Here is a 22651-nt window from a genome sequence, read left to right as displayed (position 1 = left end):
ATGCATTAATTAAAATAACTTATTCACTTAGTAAGGGCAACAAGGAGTTTCAGATATTAAACTGAATGTAGGAATGATGACTACATTGGTCGTCATGGGAATGCATGGAATTAGTTAAAATGTAGGTTAACCTATCAAATTCATGGTAGGCTAAGAGACTTAGTCTTTCACATATTCCGAGGGATTCCGTACATTGCATGGAAACTCTAATTAATGTCATTAATAAATAAAATGCCAGATGCCAGATGCAAGGGCGAGGAGGCCAAGGGCAGATATCTAGCACAGCCCTGTCACGTTAGGCCTACAGGGCTGGACTGACATTGACATAGTCTTTTCTGTAAAGTTGTTACGTTTGTAGTAGGCTAGCCTAAAACACCGCTAACCAAACGGATTCCTTGTATTGAAAAGTATTTAATGCTGCGCAATCTCTGCCATAACCGCAGTTCTTACAAAATTCAATTGTATTCAGATAGCAGCTATTGTTGGAGCCGCATTCATTTTCACTGTAGGTCAGGACTTTCAGACCAATAAGGACAATGGCAGCAGAACAAATCGGTCATTTAGGCCAACTGTCCTTTGAACCACAAATACGTCAAGTCACCAAGCTCTTTAAAATATTTTATTTTGGTCTCTTTATACAGTGCAAAAAACACCTATTGAAAAAAAGGTAGTATTAGCCTACTAGCCCTGATGTCCTTCATTTAGGCTACATTTCAGACGAGAAACATCTCATTTTACCCGACGATGGTAATAAATGTAAATATTACAATAACGTTTATTGTCGGATAATACAACAAGCAAGGTCTTGAAGAAAACAAACCGACACTTTGGAGTAAAGTGCACTTCACACATTCGGTTGGACATAATTTAATATCATTCAAATAAAGATCCTTCTTTTGTTTGCATTAGCCTAATCTTCATGTTTATGTGGAAAAAAAAAGATTAAAACGTGGGGGGTCAGATCCCATTAGACATTACCCAACACCCCCACCTTGGGTGATCACATGACCTCCGAACACTGCATTGTAAAGAAGTTAACAAAGGGTTGTTTAAATTATAAATGTCCATTAATAAACACATTCCCTAGTCCTGCCAGATATTAATAGTAGCTTAAAAAAAAAAAAACCTTGTAAACCTAAATAGTGTGTTTATGGTAAACAAAAAATGACTCAAATCAAAGTTGACCCATCTATTCACATGGACAAAATTACTTTTGACATAAATAGCTAAAAACAACACGTTATCCAAAAAAGTACTGACAATATTTGGTCATTTAACAACAATACTATAAAAGTAGGTCACCCTGTTTGTATAAAGCTTCCGGCACCTTTTCAGTCCTTCCCTTCATAAACTAAACTACATACCTGCTTTTTCGTAAATAAATAAAGTCTTGTATACTTGACTGGCAGTGGGTTCGCAGTTGTTCATCCGTGAGTCTGAAGCATGACAACAATGGATAACATGGGGAAGTGGGGAGGAAGGGGGAGGAAGGGGGAGGCTAGGAGCAGGTATAGTGAAAGGGAACTGGGGTCAGCGAGGCTGGATTCAAGTCCCTGACTATCTTGTTGAGGCTGGAGATCTTCTCTTCCAGCAGGTAGTTTTTTTTCTCAGTGATTTTCTGGTGCTGTTCAGTCATCTCCAGAGCTTTCAGCAGCTTGGCATTCTCCACGTACAGGTCCTTAATTAACACGTCAGATTTGCCATTCCTGTGCAGCTGAACAGGCAAACGTAGACCAGCCATTACAACTTTGATATCAGCCAAAGAGTAAAGGTACAGAAATGCTTGATTATTTTCAGAGCCAATTTTTGTCACACAGAAGATGAGACCAGTAACGTAGACGGGTCTGCATACCTGTTCCTTCAGCTGATACACCTTCTCCTTCAGCAGCAGCTTGACGTTGTGCAGAGACAGCTCGATCTCCCTCATGCGCTCCTCCATCCTTATCATCACGCTCTCCCTCTCATCCTGGGGAAACACAAACAGGCACGCCACTTTTATTGAAAGGGAAAGGAAAAATGTCACAATTGTAAATGCAAAAAATAGCAGTGCTCTTTTTCCCTACTTGAAGGGCAGAGTCCATCAGGAAACACTACACACTCTCATCTGGCATTAGTTAAATGTGACAAATAAAGGCTTAGACAAATACTACGTATTAAATAGATCTGTATGTGTCCACGTGTATATAATAAAGGCAATAAAACACAGAACTCAGGTTTAACAAGATGCTTTATTTGATATGGGGTTTTCATTAAAATATATTCTAGCAAAACAGATGACATCAAAATGCTGCTAATAAATAAATATAAATAATTTAGTATAAAACTGTTATAGTCAATGATAAAGAAACTTAAATAAATGGCTACAAACAAATCATACATAAATCATAATTTAAGTGTATAAATAAATTGGTGTTAGACAGTTCTAACAAAATAATGAAAACAAACAAACAAACGGCACACCGTGCAATTTAAAGCAAAACACCTAAAGATCTGAGGCTGGCTGGCTAATTCTTAGTGCTTTACAGTAAACCCACACTAACCTTTCTAACCCTCACTAACACAAAACAAAGTAAACTGACACTACTTCCAACAATTTGTTGTAGGTGTCCTAACTGCTCAGATAATTACCAACTGCTATGTAGAAGATAGTGGGAAATACTGTTGAATAAATCTTAACCTAACAGATCTTCATTAAAAATGAAATGGTCTAAAGCACATGATGCAGCTAAATCTATTGCATTATAGCGAAGTGTTTTGCAGACATCCATAACACATTACCCTGTCTACACAGGAACACTCAAACAAGATAAATACTTTGGTTGACTTAAGGGCCTCAAGAGGTATATTGACATAACAAGAGTGGCACACACCCTATTGTATGCCAACAGTGCAAATTGGACAGATATCATATAACAAACCACATTGTTGGTATGAAACAAATACATTTGATCCAACAATGACAGGACAGCACTGAAATTCAGACAAAAACATTAAAAAACATTCTAAAACTCGCTAGCGGATGATATTTCAGGTCCAGTGTAATATGAGGAAAACCAGTATTGTCCCATCTTGTTACATTTCATCGTCCTTCTCTCTTCAGCATGTGGACCAATGTACAAGGATACGCATGATCAGTGCAAAGAAATTACATGTTGTTGTCCAAAGCATTATGTCACAAATATTCCCTTTAATCCGTATTCGATTAACTTTTTCACAATTTACTCAAATCCCACATACAGTGTAGACCTGAAGGTACAGATATCCCTTTGGGATGACGATAACAGAAGTTCACATCTCCTGCCACCTAGTGGTTGGATGATACAATCCCACTGAGCAGATTCGACACATCGTACATGGACGTCCCTTCTGCTTCTCTGAGGTTTGAGAGAGGGAGGACATACTCCCGAGACCTTCAGAGCTGAAGCCGCAGTGGAGACGCATGCTGTGGGGGGGAGGGGGTTAGAGGAGAGGACTGGGGGGGAGAAACGGGGGTCACAATCCTCCGATCCTCCTGTAGCTGTCTGCGTGAGCGGAGCGCTGCTCTGGCATGGCCTCCTGCAGAGAGAAGGGAGTACTCTTCACCAGTGCTCAACCCTCCGCTAATCCTGGAGCCCTTAACATGGCTCACTGGCATCAGGGGTGAAAACTACAGCTCCATCTGATATGAATAATAAACGTGAAAACTGGATCCTGTCAATTTAGAAATAAAGTATTGTCGCTTCACACTTCAATCAGAACAGTCAACTACTACTGCAAGTGTGAGTTTTAGATTTTTCACCCATTCTAGATGACTGAGCCGTTTCTACAGAGGTTCTAGACTATTTCTCTCTAGCAGGAAGAGGACGGTTCTTCCTCGTGACAAGACAAACACGGAGAACACACAGCACCACAACCAGAACACCAATGTGGTGAATGACAAGCATCATGACAGTGAGCTCCGGGTCACGAGAGCACAGCACACAGAAACCGCAGTCTAAACACCAGACCCAGAAAGTACACACACTCTACACACACAGAGGACATGAGCTGGGAACAGAGTGATGAAACCAGGTTGTGAGAGCCCCAAATCCGGGGCCAAATCAAGAATTGTGTGGATGGAAATGACAAAGAAGATTTTGTGAGAAATGCTTCAAATGATTGGAGAAGGGAAGTGTTGATTCTCCTCAGCAAAGTGAGTGCAGTGAGACTCTGTTTAGGCCTGTGAGCCAACTGCACTTAAGAGTCAGAGAGCAGAAGAGATGGAAAGGAGGTGTAAGACGATGTGTCCGAGTTGATAATTGCGCTGCCCTCTTACCGGCATGTTCTCCAGGTGGTTAGGATCCTCGCCACGATGAGGCCCTCTCCTTTCCCCTGGCAACCGGCGAGGGGAAGGCGGGAGCAGTCCACCAAGCTGGGCCTGCAGTGTCTGGAGACATGGGAGGAGACGGGGGTTAGGAGAGAAGAGGAGAAGAGAGGAGGATGAAAGAGGAGGAGAGAAGAGGGTGAGGTCAGAGGAAAGAGAGAGACAGGGTGAGGAAGGATGGTATTACAAACGTGACAAACAGGTAAAGGGGGGTGATTGACTAAAGGCCGGGCCACAACAGATCAGTCACCTCTATGAGCTGGGAGTGTAGACGGGACATCTGGGTCTTCAGCCCCTCGTTCTCCTGGCGAAGCATCTCCAGCTCCCTGGGGACCTCAGCACCCTCCTCGCAGGTCCTGCTCCTCGCCACCACCAGCTCCTTCTGCAGGCTCTCCAGCTCCCGCCTCAGGGACACCTTGTCCTGCTCCAGGGCCCGGGCCAGGCTGGACTGGCTCTGCTGCTTCTGCTGCTTCAGGGACAGAACCTGGGCATCCAGCTGGCGGATCTGAGATAGAAGACACAAGTCAGGTGAAATTCAAAGTTATTTACAGGGCGTGTTTACTCCCAGCAGTAGAAGAGCATGTTAAGGGACAGATTAGGTGCCACGGTTTATGGTGCTTCTATTCCCCATTTAACCTTTATTTATTGATGGCTGTTCTGTTGTGATTGATGTTCTGTTTTACAAGGGCTCCCTGAGAACATGCACAGTATATTACAAATAAATGAATCCAATAGCACACACTCAAATTAGTAAAACATTTAATTAGGCTACGATCAGGTGTTAAATCTGCGTTTTAAACCCTGAAATAAAACAAAAATACTGTCAGGAACATCTGAAAATAACCTTTTCCCTGGAGAGCAGGAGATCCCCCTTGGTGTTGTGGACCTCCATCTGAAGCCTGTCGTTCTCCTTCCTCACCAACTCCTGCTCCTGCTCCACCAGCCGTGCCAGCTCGTCCCGGTACAGCTTCTTGTGCTGGCTCTGGAACCCACTGGAGTGCAGCGCAATCTCCAGAACCTGGTTCTGAGGTCAGGCGGAAGTGGGAGAAGAAGTCCAGTTGAGACCCCAGAGAGATTGGAACTTTTCTAAAGAAACGGCTTTAGAAACCTTTTAACGTCTTACTTTGTCGTTGGCGTTCTGCAGCTGTTTATGCAGTGAAATCACTTCCTGTTTGAGGGCATCCTTCTCCTGCTGGGTGACACGGAGGTCTGACTTGAGGCGGGCACTTTGGAGGTTGACAGCCTGAAGAGTTTCATCCAGTGCCTGGAACTACAAGGGTACCTTGCAGTTGAGTAACTTACTACTTCATTGAGAATTATGAAAACACCAAATTACAACATTCGCTTAAAAGTTGTTCAAAAGCCTTACCCGCTCCTGAGCCTTGGCCAGCTGAGACCGCAGAGTATGTGTCTGCTTGTCCGCTGACTGGCGCTCTTGCAACAGCTGTGACAGCTGACTCTCCAAAGGCTCCACCTGAGATGCACACAAACTGAGATGTTAGATTTATGCAAAAATTACACAGTACCTCTGCACTACTAGCAGAATACACGCACACGGTTCAGAGTTCTATAATATTTTAGTCGAGATGATGTTATTGTTGCACTGTGCCTGGTAAAATTACGGACCGTTCCTTGGCTTTTAAAGCTCAAATATTGTTATTAATTCTGATACTTGATTAGACGCTTTGGATAAAAGTATGCTTAATAATTACACTGAACAATATAAATTATTAATAGAATCTTTTTTTTTATTTTTTTGTGTTCAAACCTGGAAGCCCTGTGTTGTAGTTCTAAGGCCCAAGTCTCACCTTCTCTCTAAGGGATGAAAGTTGCTGGGAGAGTTGGGCCTTGCCCTCCTCCAGCAGAGCAGAACCTTCCAGAGCCTTGGTCAACTCTACCTCCAGGGCAGACACACAAACTGCCATCTAACACAGAACAACCACTAATTAGCTACACGTCATCAACCACAACATTTAAACAGCCTACCGGAGACCGTTTTTTTTATTCCCAGATGCCTCACCTTGGTCCTCTCCTCAGTAGACAAGTTCTGCTGCTCCTTGACGGCCTCCTTCTTCTCCTTCTGTCTGAGAAGTGCTTCAAGCTGCTGACCAAGTTCTTCCACGCCTCGGGCGTTCTCCGTGTTCTTCTGAGCCAGGAAACCGTTTTCATCCTCCAGCTGTTGGCTTCTGAGGCGCAGCTCTGAGATCTGAAGGGGAGGATTGGAGCATTTGCACAGGTTATCACTACACTGTAAGGATTTTAAAGCCAGTGGTTTGGCCTTGAAACAGATATTGGGTGCTCAGTTTGAAAAAAAAAACATTGGATTAACTGAGCTGAGCACATCTATCTTACCTGTCTCTTGTAGTTGTCGGCCAATTTCTGAGCTGCAGTCTTTTCCTTCCTGAAGTGCTCCAGTTTCAAGCTAAGCCAGAATAAGGTTGGGACATGTGTCAATGCAGCATAAAAATGAGAAGAAATCTCATTTTATAAATGATTGTGCTGCTTACAGCATCTCTTCCTGGCTCTCCCTTAGGTCCTCCTCCTTCAATGCAGAAATCTTGTGTCTGAGCACAAGGTTCTCCTCTGCCAGACGGCTGGCCTCACTCCTACACAACCCACAAAGGAAAAATGCAGAAAATGTCAAGTCAAACTAGAAACTACCAATACAAGCTTCTTTCACAGAAAAACAACTAACTTATTCACAATTTCAGTATGCTCTGTTCTGACTTCTGTAAATATGATAAAGTAAATAAGATTGAAGAAATGTTCATCAAAGGTAAAGGCTCTCTACTCCACAAACAATCTGACAACCATACATTTCTCACATTGACAATGCCAGCTAGTTTGTCTCACAAGGGTTATCTATGGGTACAGGGGTGGATTGCAGCACAGACACCAAGGCTAGAAATCTGTTGCTTCACATGCAAGTTACAGGATCTTTGAGCCACAGTGGACACACAGCTACTTCTGGTGCTACAAGATTAAGCCAAGCACGACTGCAGGGAGGACGACACAGAGGGTTGGGATCCTACATCTCCTCCGAGTTACCTATGGGCTTTCATCCTCTCGTGTATCATCAGAGACTTGTCCTGTAGGTCAGAGAGGGCCTTGCGGAGTTTGCCATTGTGCTTCTCGAACTCAGAACAGCAGTCCTCCAGGTCAGACACGGCCTGGATCTTGGCCTCAAGCTGGGAGTTGAGGTCCAGGAAGGTCTCCTCCGGGGCTTCCTCTGCAGTGTCTGCTTCCTGCTGGAGGGTCAGGAGGAGTTCGTCCTGCCTCTCCAACTCACTGACCAGCGCCATCAGCTTGCAGTTCTCCTCCCTCATCCTGGTGATTTCATCCACCAGCGCCACCTGCTGATCCTGGAAGTCTTGGATGACGTGCATTTTATTCTCAAGGCCCAAAATCCTTTTCTCCAGCTTACAGTTCTGTTCCCCTAGCTTGGCGTTTTCACAAATGCACTCCTCGTATCTGATCTGGAGGTCTGTCAACTCCTCCGACGTAGTCACAATGTCCTCCGCCTCCTCCATCAACATCAGAATTTTGGCTTTCAGGCTGCAGTTTTCCTCAAACGCCAGCCTGCCTGCCGCTATCTTCTCAGTGCTGTCCACCAAGAGACTTTCAAGAGTGTCCGTCTTCTCCTGAAGCAGGGCAACTTTATGCTGTAGGACAAGGTTCTCCTCTGTTGCAATGCTATACTGGAACTGGAGCTCAGCCATGGAGGCCAGATTTTCAGATCGACCCGCACCATTGTAGATACGGCCATCTTGCTCATCCACTTCCTCCCCGTACTCCTGCGGTTGCTCAGTAACCAGCTCCTGCTCGGGACCCTGAGAGCATTCTGGGATGCGTTCCTGTTTAGCACCATAGTCAGGGTCCTCGGTTTCCTCTGGGGAAGTGGTTTCCACCACAGACTCCTGACACTGCCACCCCTCCAAACACGGTGACAGGCTCTCATTCTTCTCAACTCGGGTATCTTGTGGTACTGGCTCCACAGTATATGATTCACACAGGCCATCTTCACCGCAATCAACTTCAACTAAGTCATTGTTTTCAGGGCCCTCCGGAGAACTGTGCTCCACTTTACCATGGCACGGCATCTCTGAGGAACCTTCATCAACACCGTATTCAGGATTCTCCTCTTCAACTGAGGATTTTGGGATATCATCAGCTATAACCACCTTCTCAGGACAAGAGTCTTCATCAATCTCTTCTTCAGCTGGACTCTGATCCTCCATGGAGACGTGTCCATCTTCTGGAACGGGACTGACATCGTCGGGTGCCTCAACACTGACAGTTACGTTTTCGGGACAAACCTCCACGTCCTCAGAAGGTTCATCAACCACCTCTTCCTCAGCATTATTTTGTCCAATATCCCCGACAGCCTTAGTCTCCTCTTGGTCGGCAACTTCAGAAAAGTCTTGGTCCACCACCTCATAAGAGGTAAGGATGTTCTCAGAACATTCGTCAGGGGACTCGGTTATCATGTCTAAATCATCATCTTGTGCTTGTTCGTCAAAGATGGCAGACTCCTCCACAGGGATTGGGAGGTCCTCTGAAGCAACGGTCACATCCTGATCACAACACTCCATGTCAGGAGGGGATTCCGTAAGGATCTCTACCTCATCGCCATGCTCCACAGGTGTTAACGATTCTACCCCGAGGACATTACAGTCCTCTGGTATACCAGATGTTTCATCATCGACAACCTCTTCTCTGGTTTCAGTTTGTTGTGAACATGGCTCCTGTTCTTCATAGGGACAGGTAACCAGTAATCCAGACATATTTGAGCTTTCCACTTTTCCATTCCTATTTGCAGATTCCAAAAGTTTATCGAGCTCTGCCTGGATCTTCTGAATTCTGATACTGAGCTGATCCCTTTCTGAAATTAGCTCAACTTTCTCATTTTCTTGTATCTCACAGGAGGTAAGGTTTTCCTGAAGCCTAACTTCAAGATCAGAGATATTATCCTGCAACTCCTGTCTCTCAAGGTCAAAGTCCACTGACGAATGTTTAAGTAGCCCGTCTAGCTCATCTACCCTTGCCTTAAGCTCATCACAGTTTGACAGTAGCTCACTCCTCTCCTCAAGATGCTTCTCAGACAACAAAAGCGCCTCTGTGTACTTGGCCTCAAGTTCAGACAGGCAGCTCTGAAGTTCGGCCTTCTCCTGCTTAAAATCCTCAACTGCCTGGTTCAGCAGAAGTTCAATTTCTTGCGCCCTATTCTCAGACTGAGCTAGAAGATCATCTTTGGTGTCAAGGTTCTCCTCCAGTCTTTTGTGAAGTTCATTCAGCTTTCTACTCAGCTCAATCTCTTTAGTCTGAGCTGAGCTAACGGAACTCTCCAGGTCTCTCTGGAGCTCCAGGTTCTTTTCCATCAGCTTGTCTATTTCCGCCTTGTGAGCGCTCTGCAGCTGTTCTTGCTCCTTTGCCCACTCCTGGTGGAGGAACTCACGCTCTTTCTTCATGGACTCCTGCAGCATTCTTCTCTGCTCCTCAGCCTCTTGTATGGCCTTTTCCACCTCCATCTCCCATTTGAATTTCTGCTCAGCGTGCTTATCTGACAGGGCCTTCAGTTCATTGTGGTAGTGCTGCTCCAGGTTAGCTACGTCAGTCTGGAATTGCTCTGAAACTGCTTCCTGGTCACCTGAGAACCGATTCTCAACCTCCTTGATTCTTTGGGAAAAGTGGCTCTCCAGTTCTTTCCTGTACATGGTTAATCAATGACAGTTATGCCCCAAAGTGCCCACATTTAAAACATACAAAAGTCTCACTCTCACCTGTTGCATGGACAGATCATTCATCTTGGACGTGATTACGTCCCAAAATACCAACCCCAGGCCTTAAAGACAAATCTTACCTCTCTTCACTGATGTCGTCTCGGAGCTTGTCCAGTAGGCCACTAAGCTGCTCCCTCTCATCCTTGTGCCTGGTGCACAGTTCCTGCACAGCCTCCCTCTGGCTCTCTTCCAGGCGGGTCTTCTCCTCCTCCATCAGCCTCACCAGCCGCTTCTCCAGCTCCTCCTTCTCCGCCTCCAGTTTCTCCTTCTCCTCGTTCACCCTTTCCAAGATCATCCCCTCGTAATCCTCCTCCAGCTGCATCCTCTCCCGCTTCCAGTCCTCAACCAGCTTCTCCTCCCTCTGCTTGTGCCGCTGCTGGAGCTTCTCCCTTTCTTCCGCTAGCCTGGCGAGGAGAGATGCCTCCTGGTCGCCCCGAAGCTGGGCTTTCTCCAAGTCCCACTGCGCTCTCAGCCTGCTCTCCCGCTCCTCGTGTTCTCGGACCAGTCGGAGCATCTCCTCCTCCAGCACCGCCTGCAGAGACTCGTTACTCTGCTCGTCCAGCTGGGCTCTCTTCCTCTCCCACTCCTCGGTCAGGCTCATCTCCAGCTCCTCGCGCTCTGCTTGGAACATAACGCTCAGCTCTTCTACTCTGGCCCTCATGGTTTCTTCATGGCTCTGCTGTAAAACCTCATTCTCCCTTTTCCACTCCTCTAACAGTTTCTTTTCGACCTCGGTTCTCTCCTCCTGCATCCGCTTCCTCTCCTCCTCCAGCCTGGCCTCAACCAGCTGCTCATGCTCTTCTTCCAGCCTTTTGACCTCCAGCGCACTAAGCCTCCTCAGCTCTTCCTTCTCTGCCTCCATTCCCAGCTCCGTCTCAGCATGCTGGTCCTCCAAGGCCTTCAGCTGATCCTCCAGGTCTGCGATATGGGTGTGGGCCTGCAGTAGCTCCTGTCTGAGGGTACCGACCTCCTCATCCTGCTGGTCGGCCAGTTCCTCCCTCTCCCCAGCCTGCCTCAGCTCCAGGCTGGCCCGCTCCTGCTCGGCCTGCTCTAGCTGGTTCTGGAGCTCTTGGGCTCGGTTCTGGATGCTGGACATCTCCTCCCTCAGGGCCTGGATCTCCTCCTGGTACTGGAGAGAAATGGCCTCTCTGTGTTCCTCGTGGGCCGCCTTCTGCTCCTCCACGTTTTGTTCGAATTCAATTATCTGCAAAAAAGGATGAAGTTTTAACATAAATGAGTGCAGCAGGATGGATAAATGAATATTTTTGGAGAAGGTGTTCAGGAAGCACGTTGAAACACTAGAAAGCGGACGTGCCTTGCTTTCAAGCTGAGCGCGTAGATTTTCAATTTCCTGAAGGTGCTGCTCCTTTAGCTGCTCTAACATCATCTCAGCCTCCAGACTCATGTTGAAAGGCTGGCCCTCCTCCGAGCCAATACCTGGACAACCAATGAAACCGCAATCATGAGCATTATAACAACAAGTCCCTCGTGTTTCTTAGCTAGCTGTTCCCAATGGCGTACATGTATTACTGTCGTCGAGACGTTATTGTAAGACTGTAGTGGAGGAATTGAAATGTTACTATTGCACGGTAGAATATAATTTGAGTTCACCATACATTAATCAGCTACTGTGATCAAGTTTTTTTATGTTCCCCGCAACTGGTAGCTGAGTTGTACTTAATTTGGAATGTACATTTTGGTCAGTAAATAGATACTGTTCCTAGACTCTGAACATTGAACTACTGTTAGAACCATGCACTGCTGATCCTTGATTTTCTGCTGTGCTTCCTATTTGCAGTATATTTGTATAAAAAATAATATAAAATAAAAGTGTCACCTAAATGAATAAAATGTAAATGTATGAATCTCTGGGATCTGTGTTGGAGGTGTTACCTGGGTCTGACTCCATGCCAGGGCTCTTGCTTTCAAACTCGTCCAGCAGGGAGGGCTTGGAGCAGAGCTGGGGGGCTCGGCCGAGGCTGTGGAACTCCTGGAGTTGGGCCTGCAGTTCATCAATGCGATCTTGTAGCTCCTGCAAAACAACAACGAGACTCATCATCCAAAAAAGCCAGACGAAAGTGGAACTACAATAAACAAACGTCCTCAGTAGGACAGAAGTTAGCTGGAACTAGCAAACAATCTCAAGGCCAATGTCAGTTTCCTAAGACCAGGGTGTGTGTGTCCTACCCTGCACTGCTCCTCATAACCGCTGCGTAACTGTTTGAGTCGCTCCTCCTGCAGGAAGAATTCAGCACTGCCAGGATCCAAGTCTCCAAACTACAGAAACAACACCAAGGGATAATCAGAAGTTGACGAAAAAATGTATGTGAAGGGCAACAAAGAATGGTGCTTTCTCCGTTTTAGCTTTTTTACTTTACCTTTTCCTTGAGAATGTTGTCCAGGTTCTTCTGAAGTTTGCTGACCTGGTTTTCCGCCTCCACCAGTTTCTCAGTGTTGTCCAGTAGCTCCATCTCCAGACGTCTGTTCTCCTGAGTGACACAGCCCACCATCACCCCACCGAACGCCCTACACATTCAATCACTACCTACAGCATGGGCATAGCTTTGTGTAGAGCATTTCACTGCAGATCAAGAGATTGCAGGTTCAAATCTGCCCTAAACATTGCATGCAATAAAAGCATCTGCTAAATAAACATGACTATTATTACAATATTCAGAGCCGTTGCGTTTCGCCATGTTTGTGTCACCTTGACAGTGATGGAGAGGTGGTCCCTCAGGAAGGTCTCGTCCTCCCTGATCTTCTCCATCTGGACCTCCAGCTCCTCGCGCTGCTGGCCCGCCTGCTGCTGCACCTGAGCCATCTCCCTGAGCAGCTCGGACCGCACCGCCGCCAGCCTCTCCCTGTGCTCCTGCTCCAGCTTCCTGCAAACACACGGGGGAGCCTTCATTACACACACACACACACACACACAGCCTTCATTACACACACACACACACACACAGCCTTCATTACACACACACACACACAGCCTTCATTACAGACACACACACACACACACAGCCTTCATTACACACACACACACACACACACAGCCTTCATTACACACACACACACACACACACACACACAGCCTTCATTACACACACACACACACACAGCCTTCATTACACACACACACACACACAGCCTTCATTACACACACACACACACACACAGCCTTCATTACACACACACACACACACACACACAGCCTTCATTACACACACACACAGCCTTCATTACACACACACACACACACACAGCCTTCATCACACACACACACACACACACACAGCCTTCATCACACACACACACACACACACACACACACACACACACACACACACAGCCTTCATTACACACACACACAGCCTTCATTACACAGCCTTCATTACACACACACACAGCCTTCATTACACACACACAGCCTTCATTACACACACAGCCTTCATTACACACACACACAGCCTTCATTACACACACACACAGCCTTCATTACACAGCCTTCATTACACACACACACAGCCTTCATTACACAGCCTTCATTACACAGCCTTCATTACACACACACACAGCCTTCATTACACAGCCTTCATTACACACACACACAGCCTTCATTACACAGCCTTCATTACACACACACACACAGACAGCCTTCATAACACAGCCTTCATTACACACACACACAGCCTTCATTACACAGCCTTCATTACACACACACACAGCCTTCATTACACAGCCTTCGTTACACACACACACAGCCTTCATTACACAGCCTTCATTACACACAGACACACATAGCCTTCATTACACAGCCTTCACTACACACACACACACAACATTTAATTTATTTGTATAGTTTCATTTTTCGATGTTTCAAAACATTCTTCCTTCTCTCTTTATTACCATCATTGATATCGTTCTTATTGTATTGTTGCTCTGGCAATATTTGTATTTCATATCAATAGAGCTTTTTCTGAACTGATATTAAGAGACTCATTGTCAGAGCGAGGGTGGAGGAGAGAGATATTGGAGATACAGAAAAGACAGTGAATGAGAGAAAGAGAGGGGGGGGGGGTTGTTTGTTACCTGATATTTAGGTCATTCATGCGCTCGATGGCAGAGTGATGCTCGTCCACCTCAGTGGCCAGCTGGGTTTTGAGCTTCTCTGCTTTCTCCAGGTCAGAACGGATCTTCTCCTTCTCCCTGAGCTCACGGTCCACGCGCTCCCTGAGCAACACGCCAATTACACGGATTAAGTCCATTAAAACTGGAGATGTGGATTAAATCTAATGCAGATTCCAAAAAATGTCAATTTCTATCTATGTATCTCTATTTGTATTTATCTAATTATATCTCTCCATCTACCTCTTTAGATATATCTGAATGTACTATATACATAGTATATACACTCACAGAAGATGCCTGATCTCAGCTTTGAAGCTGGCGAGAGCCGCTTGGTGAATCCCATTCTTGGTGATGAGGAGTTCGTTCTCTAGTGCAATAGTAAGCTCACGGAGGCTCAGTTTTCCCTCCAGGTCAAAGTCCAAGGCCTGCATGACAAACATGAACACACAAGCAGAGATCCAGTCATCTCTAACAGACACGGGCACGCTCACCTCAACCACACAGACGTACAGCACAGTCGCCTCTAACCGCCAAAGAGGCCCAGGTTAAGAAAGGGGGCCAGTGGGAGAGGTGGGAAGGTGTCACCTGTAGGATCTCCGGGCTGTTCTCGATGCCCTCCTCCATCCAGGCATCCAAGACGTTCTCCACGGGCGTGTAGCCCGTCCCGTCGTCCAGGGCGGAGAAGAGACGCGTCCCGATGGTGCTGCTCATGGCCGAGGGGCCGGCCATCCTTCGTCCGGCCTCGTCAAACGGCTTGGGGACACACACAAGTTTTACGTTAAAATATGTCAAATATGTATGAATTACATATAGATTTATGATATATATATATATCGTTTATAAGAACTATAGTCATCATAGTTTGAAGATTTATTTTCATAGAAAGTAAGACTAGGCTTTAGGTTAATTTGCTAGTAAACAGTTGAGAGTAACAAGAGTGCACCTGTACATAATTTACTGCATATGAACTCAAATGAAGCAGTTGATTAAAAAAAACACATGCCTAAGATTTTTGAGGAGCTACTGTTTCCTGTTTCTTTAGAGAAGTGGAGAGTTACCTGAGTGGAGTGGTGTCTCTTCAGCTGTCTGTAAGGCGTGGAGGCAGACGGCGTGGGGGGCTTGCTGGAATTCACAACCCTGGACACAAACTCCTGGACACTCATCACTCCATCTCCTGTCAGACTCTGGACCACATCCTCAGTCACCTGCAAACAAACCAACCTCTTCAATCATAACACAGCACCCTCACCGGCTACATCTAGTACCGACTTTGTCACTACAACAAACAAAAACCACTCTATATGCAAATTACGAAGTTGAGATCATGTTGTTGTTGCAATGTCAGGCACCAACCACTACAATACAGTTAGAACTGTGCACTTCTGGTCCTTAATTATCTGATGTACTCACTGTACAGTATGCAACATTTGTATATTTTGGGGATAAAAGTGTTTGCTAAATGAACACATTGTAATATGAGGAAGACAAACTTAATTAAATGGTTCCTAACTCCTCCTCCTTTTCCTCCCCCCTGTCCCTGGTATGATCCTCCCCATCACCCAGGTTCTGCTGGCTCGTCCTCACCTCCAGGCCCAGGTGCTCGCAGAGCGCCAGCAGCTCAGGCAGGCTGGCGGCTGCATCCCAGGGTAGGGCCAGGCCCTGGCAGGCCTCCCTCAGCCTGTCCTCCAGGCGCTGGGACAGGGGTGCTGCAGAGCCCCGGGGGGTGCCTGGCTCATCAGGGTTCCACAGCTGCAGCTGACCTGGTCACCGCACACAGACAAGACCCAGATGATTTGACCACAGTACATATAACATGGGTCAGGTAATACGACTGTGCACTCTAAATTCTAGTCTGAATCTGCTTTATTATGCAGCTACAGGAGCTGTAATTTACCTGCACAGAGAACAGAGACTGTGCCTATCTAATCTATGCTTTAACGGCATAGATTATAACATTATAAATTGATTTAGTACTAGTAATTCATACATCCATACAGTCTGAAAGTGTTTCCTATTCCAGGACTAAGATGAGGTTAGAAAACCTTTTTGCATATGGATGGATGTAGATAAAGTAAAACGTAGCAACTGATAACATGATTAAATCTGAGCACTTTTCGATCTATCCTCACCTTCTGCTTCATATTCCTCTGCATTCGACTCATCGGCGTTCCAGCGCTGTGGAGGAATATCGGACACATGTTACTAAACAGGAAGTCACAGCATTTATTGTTTTTGATTGAGCAATGAAAACGGCTAGAAGAGATGGACACCGCTCTGCCTGGTAGAATGATCATGGGGACCTGGAGATGGCCCATTTCCTCATGTGCTAATCAGCTGGTTTTACAAGACCACACTCTTCTCTAAACCAAGGTTGGTTTGGAGGATGGGGGGGGTGGACCGAGGGGGTTGTGGGAGACCAGACAAAGAGGACAAGAGAGCCATTGTGAAGGCACGGGTCCCAGAACGGGGCACACAGAAGTTAAAAAGGTGAGAAAGCGAGAGAAGTGTGTGAATTCCTCTGTCCTACAGCAACAAAGAAAAGCCAAAAGATACAGTCTAATTGGTATATGAACAATCTAGGACATTCAACCATTAAAACTCAATCTAAACACTAAACACAATGTAACGTTCCCTATGTGTAAATCTAGTTAGATATGCCTTGATACGATTAAGTCATGATTACTGAAATGTAACATTTTCTTTTTTAGTAACTACTAGTTTGGCCTGTGGAAGTATGAGAAGGGGACGGGCCTATGGTGAGGGGGGGTTGTCTATTGTGATGTGGCCCAGAATGGCCGCCTATTGTTTAAGAGGGCAACTCAGTGAAGGAATGGAGACCAGATGGGCCTCCATCCCAGGGTGCACTGGCATCTGAGAGAGAGTGATGGTGGGGGGTGCCGCCATTGTTCCTCTGTCAACCCCTACACCCTACCCCCCTCCCATCCGCCCTGCTACTCCCCACCCACCCCAACCCCCACGCCTCCAGCCTCCCCTGTCAAGCCCCTTTGACCCATCCCCATCTGCTGGGCCCCAGTCAGGACATTGTTCAGGACCAGACAGATTAGCCCCTAGCAGGACACGCTCCACGGCTGTGTCTCTCCAGCATGTGCTCACAACTGGGACAGAGAAAGGGCCGCACACAATACCAGCCAACGCCCACAGACGCAACGCAGGGTCCATCATCCTGCTGCCTCCTGCACACACTTAGTCATCATTGTTGTCTCAAAATGAATCTAATACCTCACAAACATCGCCGGCCAGACGTCGTTTTGTAGAGGACTCGGTCACAGTGACTCAGGGGGCGGGATCCCAACTTGTGTGGGTCAGAGTATCGACCCTGAGGTGAACCTCGCCAAGCAGCTTAAACCAAGACACTTTCCACAACAGAACCAGGCGGAGGATTAGTCTGTCCTAGAGGCATCAAGCTGCTGTCCACTGGGCCAACGGACAGCAGGCTCCCTGGAGCTCTCTGTAATGCTAGTAAATCACAGGTACAGCTATTGAGAGAGGCACGTTGCAGGTTGAAAACAAATGAAAAGGTTAAGATCGTACGTGGGGTACAGAGTATTCATGTGGAACCCTTGCTAGAAATGCTAATTGCTAATGATGGCAATATTTATTCAAATTTGTATTGTTATTATAATCAGTACAATAAACACACTGCAGAAAAATCTGAAAAAAGTATTCAACAAAGTTGTGATATAAAACCAATATCAACACACAGCCAGCCATATTTCAAGCTGCACTAACTCTACCGTCAAAGGCATAGAGGGTTGTGTTTTGACAACCAGGGTCTTTCCTGCATCCTGCTATGCTGCGCTCCCTCCTCACCGGAAGGCTAAGGCTTGCCTGGACATGACCAAGTGGACGGGAACACACTGCGGTTTCCTTGACCACCACAACACACTGCGGTTTCCTTGACCACCACAACACACATTTGTGGCAGGGGGCAAAGTTCACTGATACATGGTCCTTGCCACCCCAGCACCGGTAACATGTGTCAACAAGTAAAACAGTTACAGATGCTCCATGCTGCTGGTTCTACCCACACAAGAGTTGCAGAACCCGCGCAATATCCTCCACTATGGTCGACTGTGCCACACTGTAGTTATTGTTCATTATGAACTGGACCTGGCAGTGGAGATGTGGTTATTTTGCAATGTGCCTGGTAAATTATTGCTCATTATTCTTATTCTTATATATATATATATTTTATATTTAAATTGTTGTATTCTTAGATTGTTTAGTTCTTAGAAATAGTTAAACTTTTGTACTTTTACTTAATTTAAGATCTGTATATGTTTAGTGTTTTGCACCTCCCTGCCACAGTAAATTCCGTGTTTGTATAACATACATGGCAAATAAACCGAATTCTGATTCTGATTCTAAATACAGACCGTTCCTTGAGTCTAAACACCAAAATACTGCTAGAACGCTGCACTTCTGATCCTTAATTTTTTGCTGTACTTTCTATGTGCACACTTTGTATGTTGCGATAAAAACTACTACGAAATAAATAATATTGTGATGCATTCACTTTGCATGCTTTTATCCAAAGCAATGTCAAGGTGGACATTTTTACTTGCCACTTCTTGTCCAGCATTCAAACACTCTGAGCTATACCCACAATGTACAATAAAACTTCAAATACGAGTGTAGCTGACACACCTCTGCAGGGCTGGTATTAATACAGAGCGTCTGCCCTGTGAGATTACGCAATGAGCAGAGAGCAGAGCTGGAGTGTCTGCACTTGTTTTGAGGCCCTGCCCACAGCTAAGCTGATTAGCTAAGAATAACACCTTGCAGAGGCAGCCTGGGAAGGAGACCAGAGCAAGCGAGGATGACCAGGCAGGAAGAGGAACCTGGAACGAGCACAGCGCTGCTGTTGCAGCCGTGCTGACCAATGGTCTTCAACCCTGGTCCTCAGGGCCCACTGTCCTGTATGTTTTAGATGTTTCCCTGCTCCAACACATCTGATTCAAATATAGCTCTGCAAAAGCCTGATAAGGACCAATTCATTTGAATCAGGTGTGTTGTAGCAGGGAAAGATCTAAAACATGCAGGACAGTGGGCCCTGAAGACCAGGGTTGAAGAGCCCTGAGTTAGTTGATACCAGTTGAAGAGCCCTGAGTTAGTTGATACCAGTTGAAGAGCCCTGAGTTAGTTGATACCAGTTGAAGAGCCCTGAGTTAGTTGATACCAGTTGAAGAGCCCTGAGTTAGTTGATACCAGTTGAAGAGCCCTGAGTTAGTTGATACCATATGAGGAGGCGATTTAGGGAACAATATGCTGAATGCAGCGCTGAAGTCAACAAATGAAGTTCCTGTTCTCTGTGAGGAAGCAAATGTGAACTAGGGGTGAGGCCAGAACTTTGTAGAGTGGGAGCACTAGTTTTTTCGGACAACTGTGAAGCCCTCCGGTTTGGTTCATCAGACGGACAGTTACCTCTCGTTTCCTGGGGACGGTGTCGTCGTTCTCCTCCGCTCCCTGCTCCTCTGTGGCATCGGCGCTGACGACCTCTGAGAATTCGGTCGCGGCCTCAATGAACTCCGGGGTGGAGCGGCGGCCATAGCGTTTGCTGCCTCTCACAAACTTAGGATGGACCTCGGGGGAATCTGCAGAAGAAGAAGAGGATGTAGAAGAAGAGATGAGAATCTGAGGACGAGAGCTGGCTATGAAAGTGGGGCTCATCAGTTGTGAAGGTTCTGCCTTCATCGGATATAGTCGTTAGATATTTAATGTAGAAAACCAACTAAAATGCATGCGTTTTAGTTCCCAACTGTGACGTAACTGTGTAAACAACAAAAACGTAACTCAATGAGACTGGATGTTGGGTGCAATAACTAAGTGCTAAATTTTGACTTTGTTGTAACTCTGGCACAAATATGGCATCTTGCTTTAGAAAGACTTAACTCAAACTCTCATTTTGATGCCAAGTCTCAAGTTCTCACACACACACGGCTTGGCTGGGGTTAGAAGCCTATGCCAGGTGACTCCACTTCTCACCTGGTTGGAGTGAGAGTGGAAGCATCCAAATCAAGGAAGGCTTTTCGTTACATCACCTTGTTATCTAGCCTAAGCAGGATACTTATAACTGTCATCCATGGAACTCCACTTTATAACTGTCGTCTATGGAACTCCACTTTACATAATGCTTTAATAAAAGAGGCACAGCAGTACAGTAATAAAATGCACACTATATAAAATATATAAACACAAATATATATATTTTCTTAACTTTAGTAGTCTGTAGTCTGTTTTTAAAATAACAACAATGCTGAAGGCCCAACCATGACCATGCAAACAGATGTCAGTCCACTGGCTATTCATAGCCATTGCTTAGCCCTGTTTGCCTTCATGTTGCATGCTAAGATTAACTGCTGAGTCAGCCAAGATGAGGATCCAGTAAGTCACCGTGGACCATCTCAGAAACACCCAACAGGACACACTTGACACTCGCCAGCTTCATGGCTGTCGTTCAAACGAAACAGTTCTTTACGGAACCCTGCAGCTTTATAGATGGAAGGGATTCATTCTAGATGGAAGGGATTTATTCTAGATGGAAGGGATTCATTCTAGATGATTGAGGTGATTCGTTCTAAAGGACTGAAGTGATTCCTTACCAGGAGTTGTGGCGGGTTCCTGACTGGGTGGAGGGGCTGTGATAGTGGACGACAGAACCTGGATCAGTGCATCCTTGAACTGGTTAAAAACAATCTGCAGAACAAAACCATGTATTATTCTCCTCTTCTCTCCAAGGGAGGATTCTGAGCAGACATGTAAAATTCAATATCACTAAATATGTTTGGTATGGGAGGAATGAGGGTTCTACGGGACAGTATTATTCCATTGTTGAGATAAAATATTGCTCATTAAATTCCTGAGAATGTATTCAGTCTCCCCCGAGGTTGGGTGGGTGGAGGGAGGAGGTTGAGAGTCCTTGAATGACATGTCTAGATGGAGGGGGGGGGGGGAGAGAGAGGAGGTCACACTCCTCACCAAGAAACAGCTGCCCACCCTACATCTAATGGGTATGGAGATTCTCTTTGTGTTAGGAGTCAGGCGTCTGCCTGCTTAGGTGGGGGTTTCCTTTTTTTCAGCCTCATTGTTGGGTGATGTGGCCGGGCAAGAAGACCCCTGACTCCCCCAACACCCCCAACACCCCCCACCCTTGCCTCACTCTCACCATACATACAAAACAGAACAGACGGGAAAACATCCATCAAGGCTAACACACACAGGCTAACCTACAGCAAACCTTAAAACAGGTTGCCACGAGTTACAATTTGTGCCATGTACCAAATGTAGATTTAGCTTCTCGACGTTCCTCGGTTCGTACCCTCCAATGGGAGGGCTTGTTTCCACCTCAAGTACCCTCCAGCTGATGCAGTCCTGAATGGTGATTAGTTTGGTTGTCCTGACGACAGACACCTGGGATAAGGGTTGATGGGGCACTGTTTCGCACTACAACAAGACGGCTAACAAAGCACCCCAAACCTGGAGCCACAAAGGGCCTGGAGCTGGACTGGGGATATTGCCATCCAAGCATATTGGATGGCATTGTTTGGATTGCAATATCCCCTAAGGGATGAATAAATTAGGCTACCTGTTGATCAAAAAAAGTTTCTTTTTTTCCTTATCACTGTGTACCTCATGTTTTAAAACACAAATCAGTGTGGTTAAAAGTGTTTTCGCTCCAGGGTGGTTTTGAAGCATAGTAGCCTATCACCAGTGTATCCTCTGTGCTGGAGATTCAGTCTATATTTGTATCCCAGAACTCAGATTCAAAATAGTCCCCATATTCAGATGTGATCCCCATGGCCTGAGCCCTGGATGATGTCCCCAAGATGAGCAGACGTGGAGGCCACTACTCACCCTTCCTGTGAGGTCATTCTGGCCTTGCAGCAGTACGTGTAGCAGCGCGGGGGTGGCCTCCTCCAGGTGGAGCGCTTGGCACAGGTCGGACAGCTCCTCCGGGCACAGGGAGCCCGCTCCGCTGGCATCGAAACTTTCAAACACTTCCTTCAGACGCTCCTCATACTGGTCCTGCTGGCTGTCATCCATCCCACAGGACAGCACCCTGCCCTGAACACACACACAACGATAAATAAACCTGACAAGATACTGTTTACATGCACACCTAGCAGAGAGCAAAGACACCTCACATTCAGCTCCTGTGGCCAGGGAGCGAGACAGGACTTACTATCAGGGTGGAAACATCCATGTCAATAGCATCCGATCCCAGGAACACCCTCATTGGTGACGGTCGCTGGCCGTTTGATCTAGTGCCACACCGGCCAGGCGTCATATGCGGTGCAGCGAGGGCTTTTGCTAATCTGCTTAGTCTTAATGAATGATTAGGCAATCAGGTAGACAGACCCACAGTCCTGGCCCTGTCTCC

At 46.3% G+C, this 22651-nt stretch overlaps 1 protein-coding gene across 1 annotated transcript; it reads right to left on the bottom strand.

Annotated features, from left to right (window-relative positions):
- Positions 1–605: 605 nt before the first annotated feature.
- Positions 606–22542, bottom strand: nin (ninein (GSK3B interacting protein)). Its single transcript, XM_062469199.1, has 27 exons — positions 22454–22542; positions 22126–22335; positions 20874–20967; positions 19696–19865; positions 16380–16425; positions 15835–16010; positions 15309–15455; positions 14836–15003; positions 14539–14675; positions 14212–14352; positions 12830–13004; positions 12501–12611; positions 12310–12399; positions 12016–12154; positions 11438–11559; positions 10203–11326; positions 6850–6948; positions 6695–6764; positions 6363–6548; positions 6151–6267; positions 5712–5816; positions 5466–5612; positions 5187–5366; positions 4593–4847; positions 4295–4405; positions 1853–1966; positions 606–1714 (listed from the first exon to the last, which is right to left on the bottom strand). Exons 1-27 carry the CDS (start codon positions 22505–22507, stop codon positions 1499–1501), a joined length of 4704 nt encoding a protein of 1567 aa, XP_062325183.1. The 5' UTR covers positions 22508–22542; the 3' UTR covers positions 606–1498.
- Positions 22543–22651: the final 109 nt, after the last annotated feature.

Source organism: Osmerus eperlanus, chromosome 9 (assembly GCF_963692335.1).
Source record: "Osmerus eperlanus chromosome 9, fOsmEpe2.1, whole genome shotgun sequence".
Lineage (NCBI taxonomy): Eukaryota > Metazoa > Chordata > Actinopteri > Osmeriformes > Osmeridae > Osmerus > Osmerus eperlanus.
Note: the sequence above shows the minus strand (reverse complement) of the source record. Positions and strands in the feature narration are given on the sequence as shown.

Excerpts from the sequence above, each read along its gene's own strand:
- nin (XM_062469199.1), bottom strand. The coding sequence starts at position 22,507 with ATGAGGGTGTTCCTGGGATCGGATGCTATTGACATGGATGTTTCCACC. Across the intron at positions 22,336-22,453 it reads TGGATGTTTCCACCCTGATA|GGCAGGGTGCTGTCCTGTGG; the intron begins GTAAGTCCTGTC and ends GTGTGTGTTCAG. Across the intron at positions 14,353-14,538 it reads GCTGAGATCAGGCATCTTCT|GGAGCGCGTGGACCGTGAGC; the intron begins GTGAGTGTATAT and ends CGTGTTGCTCAG.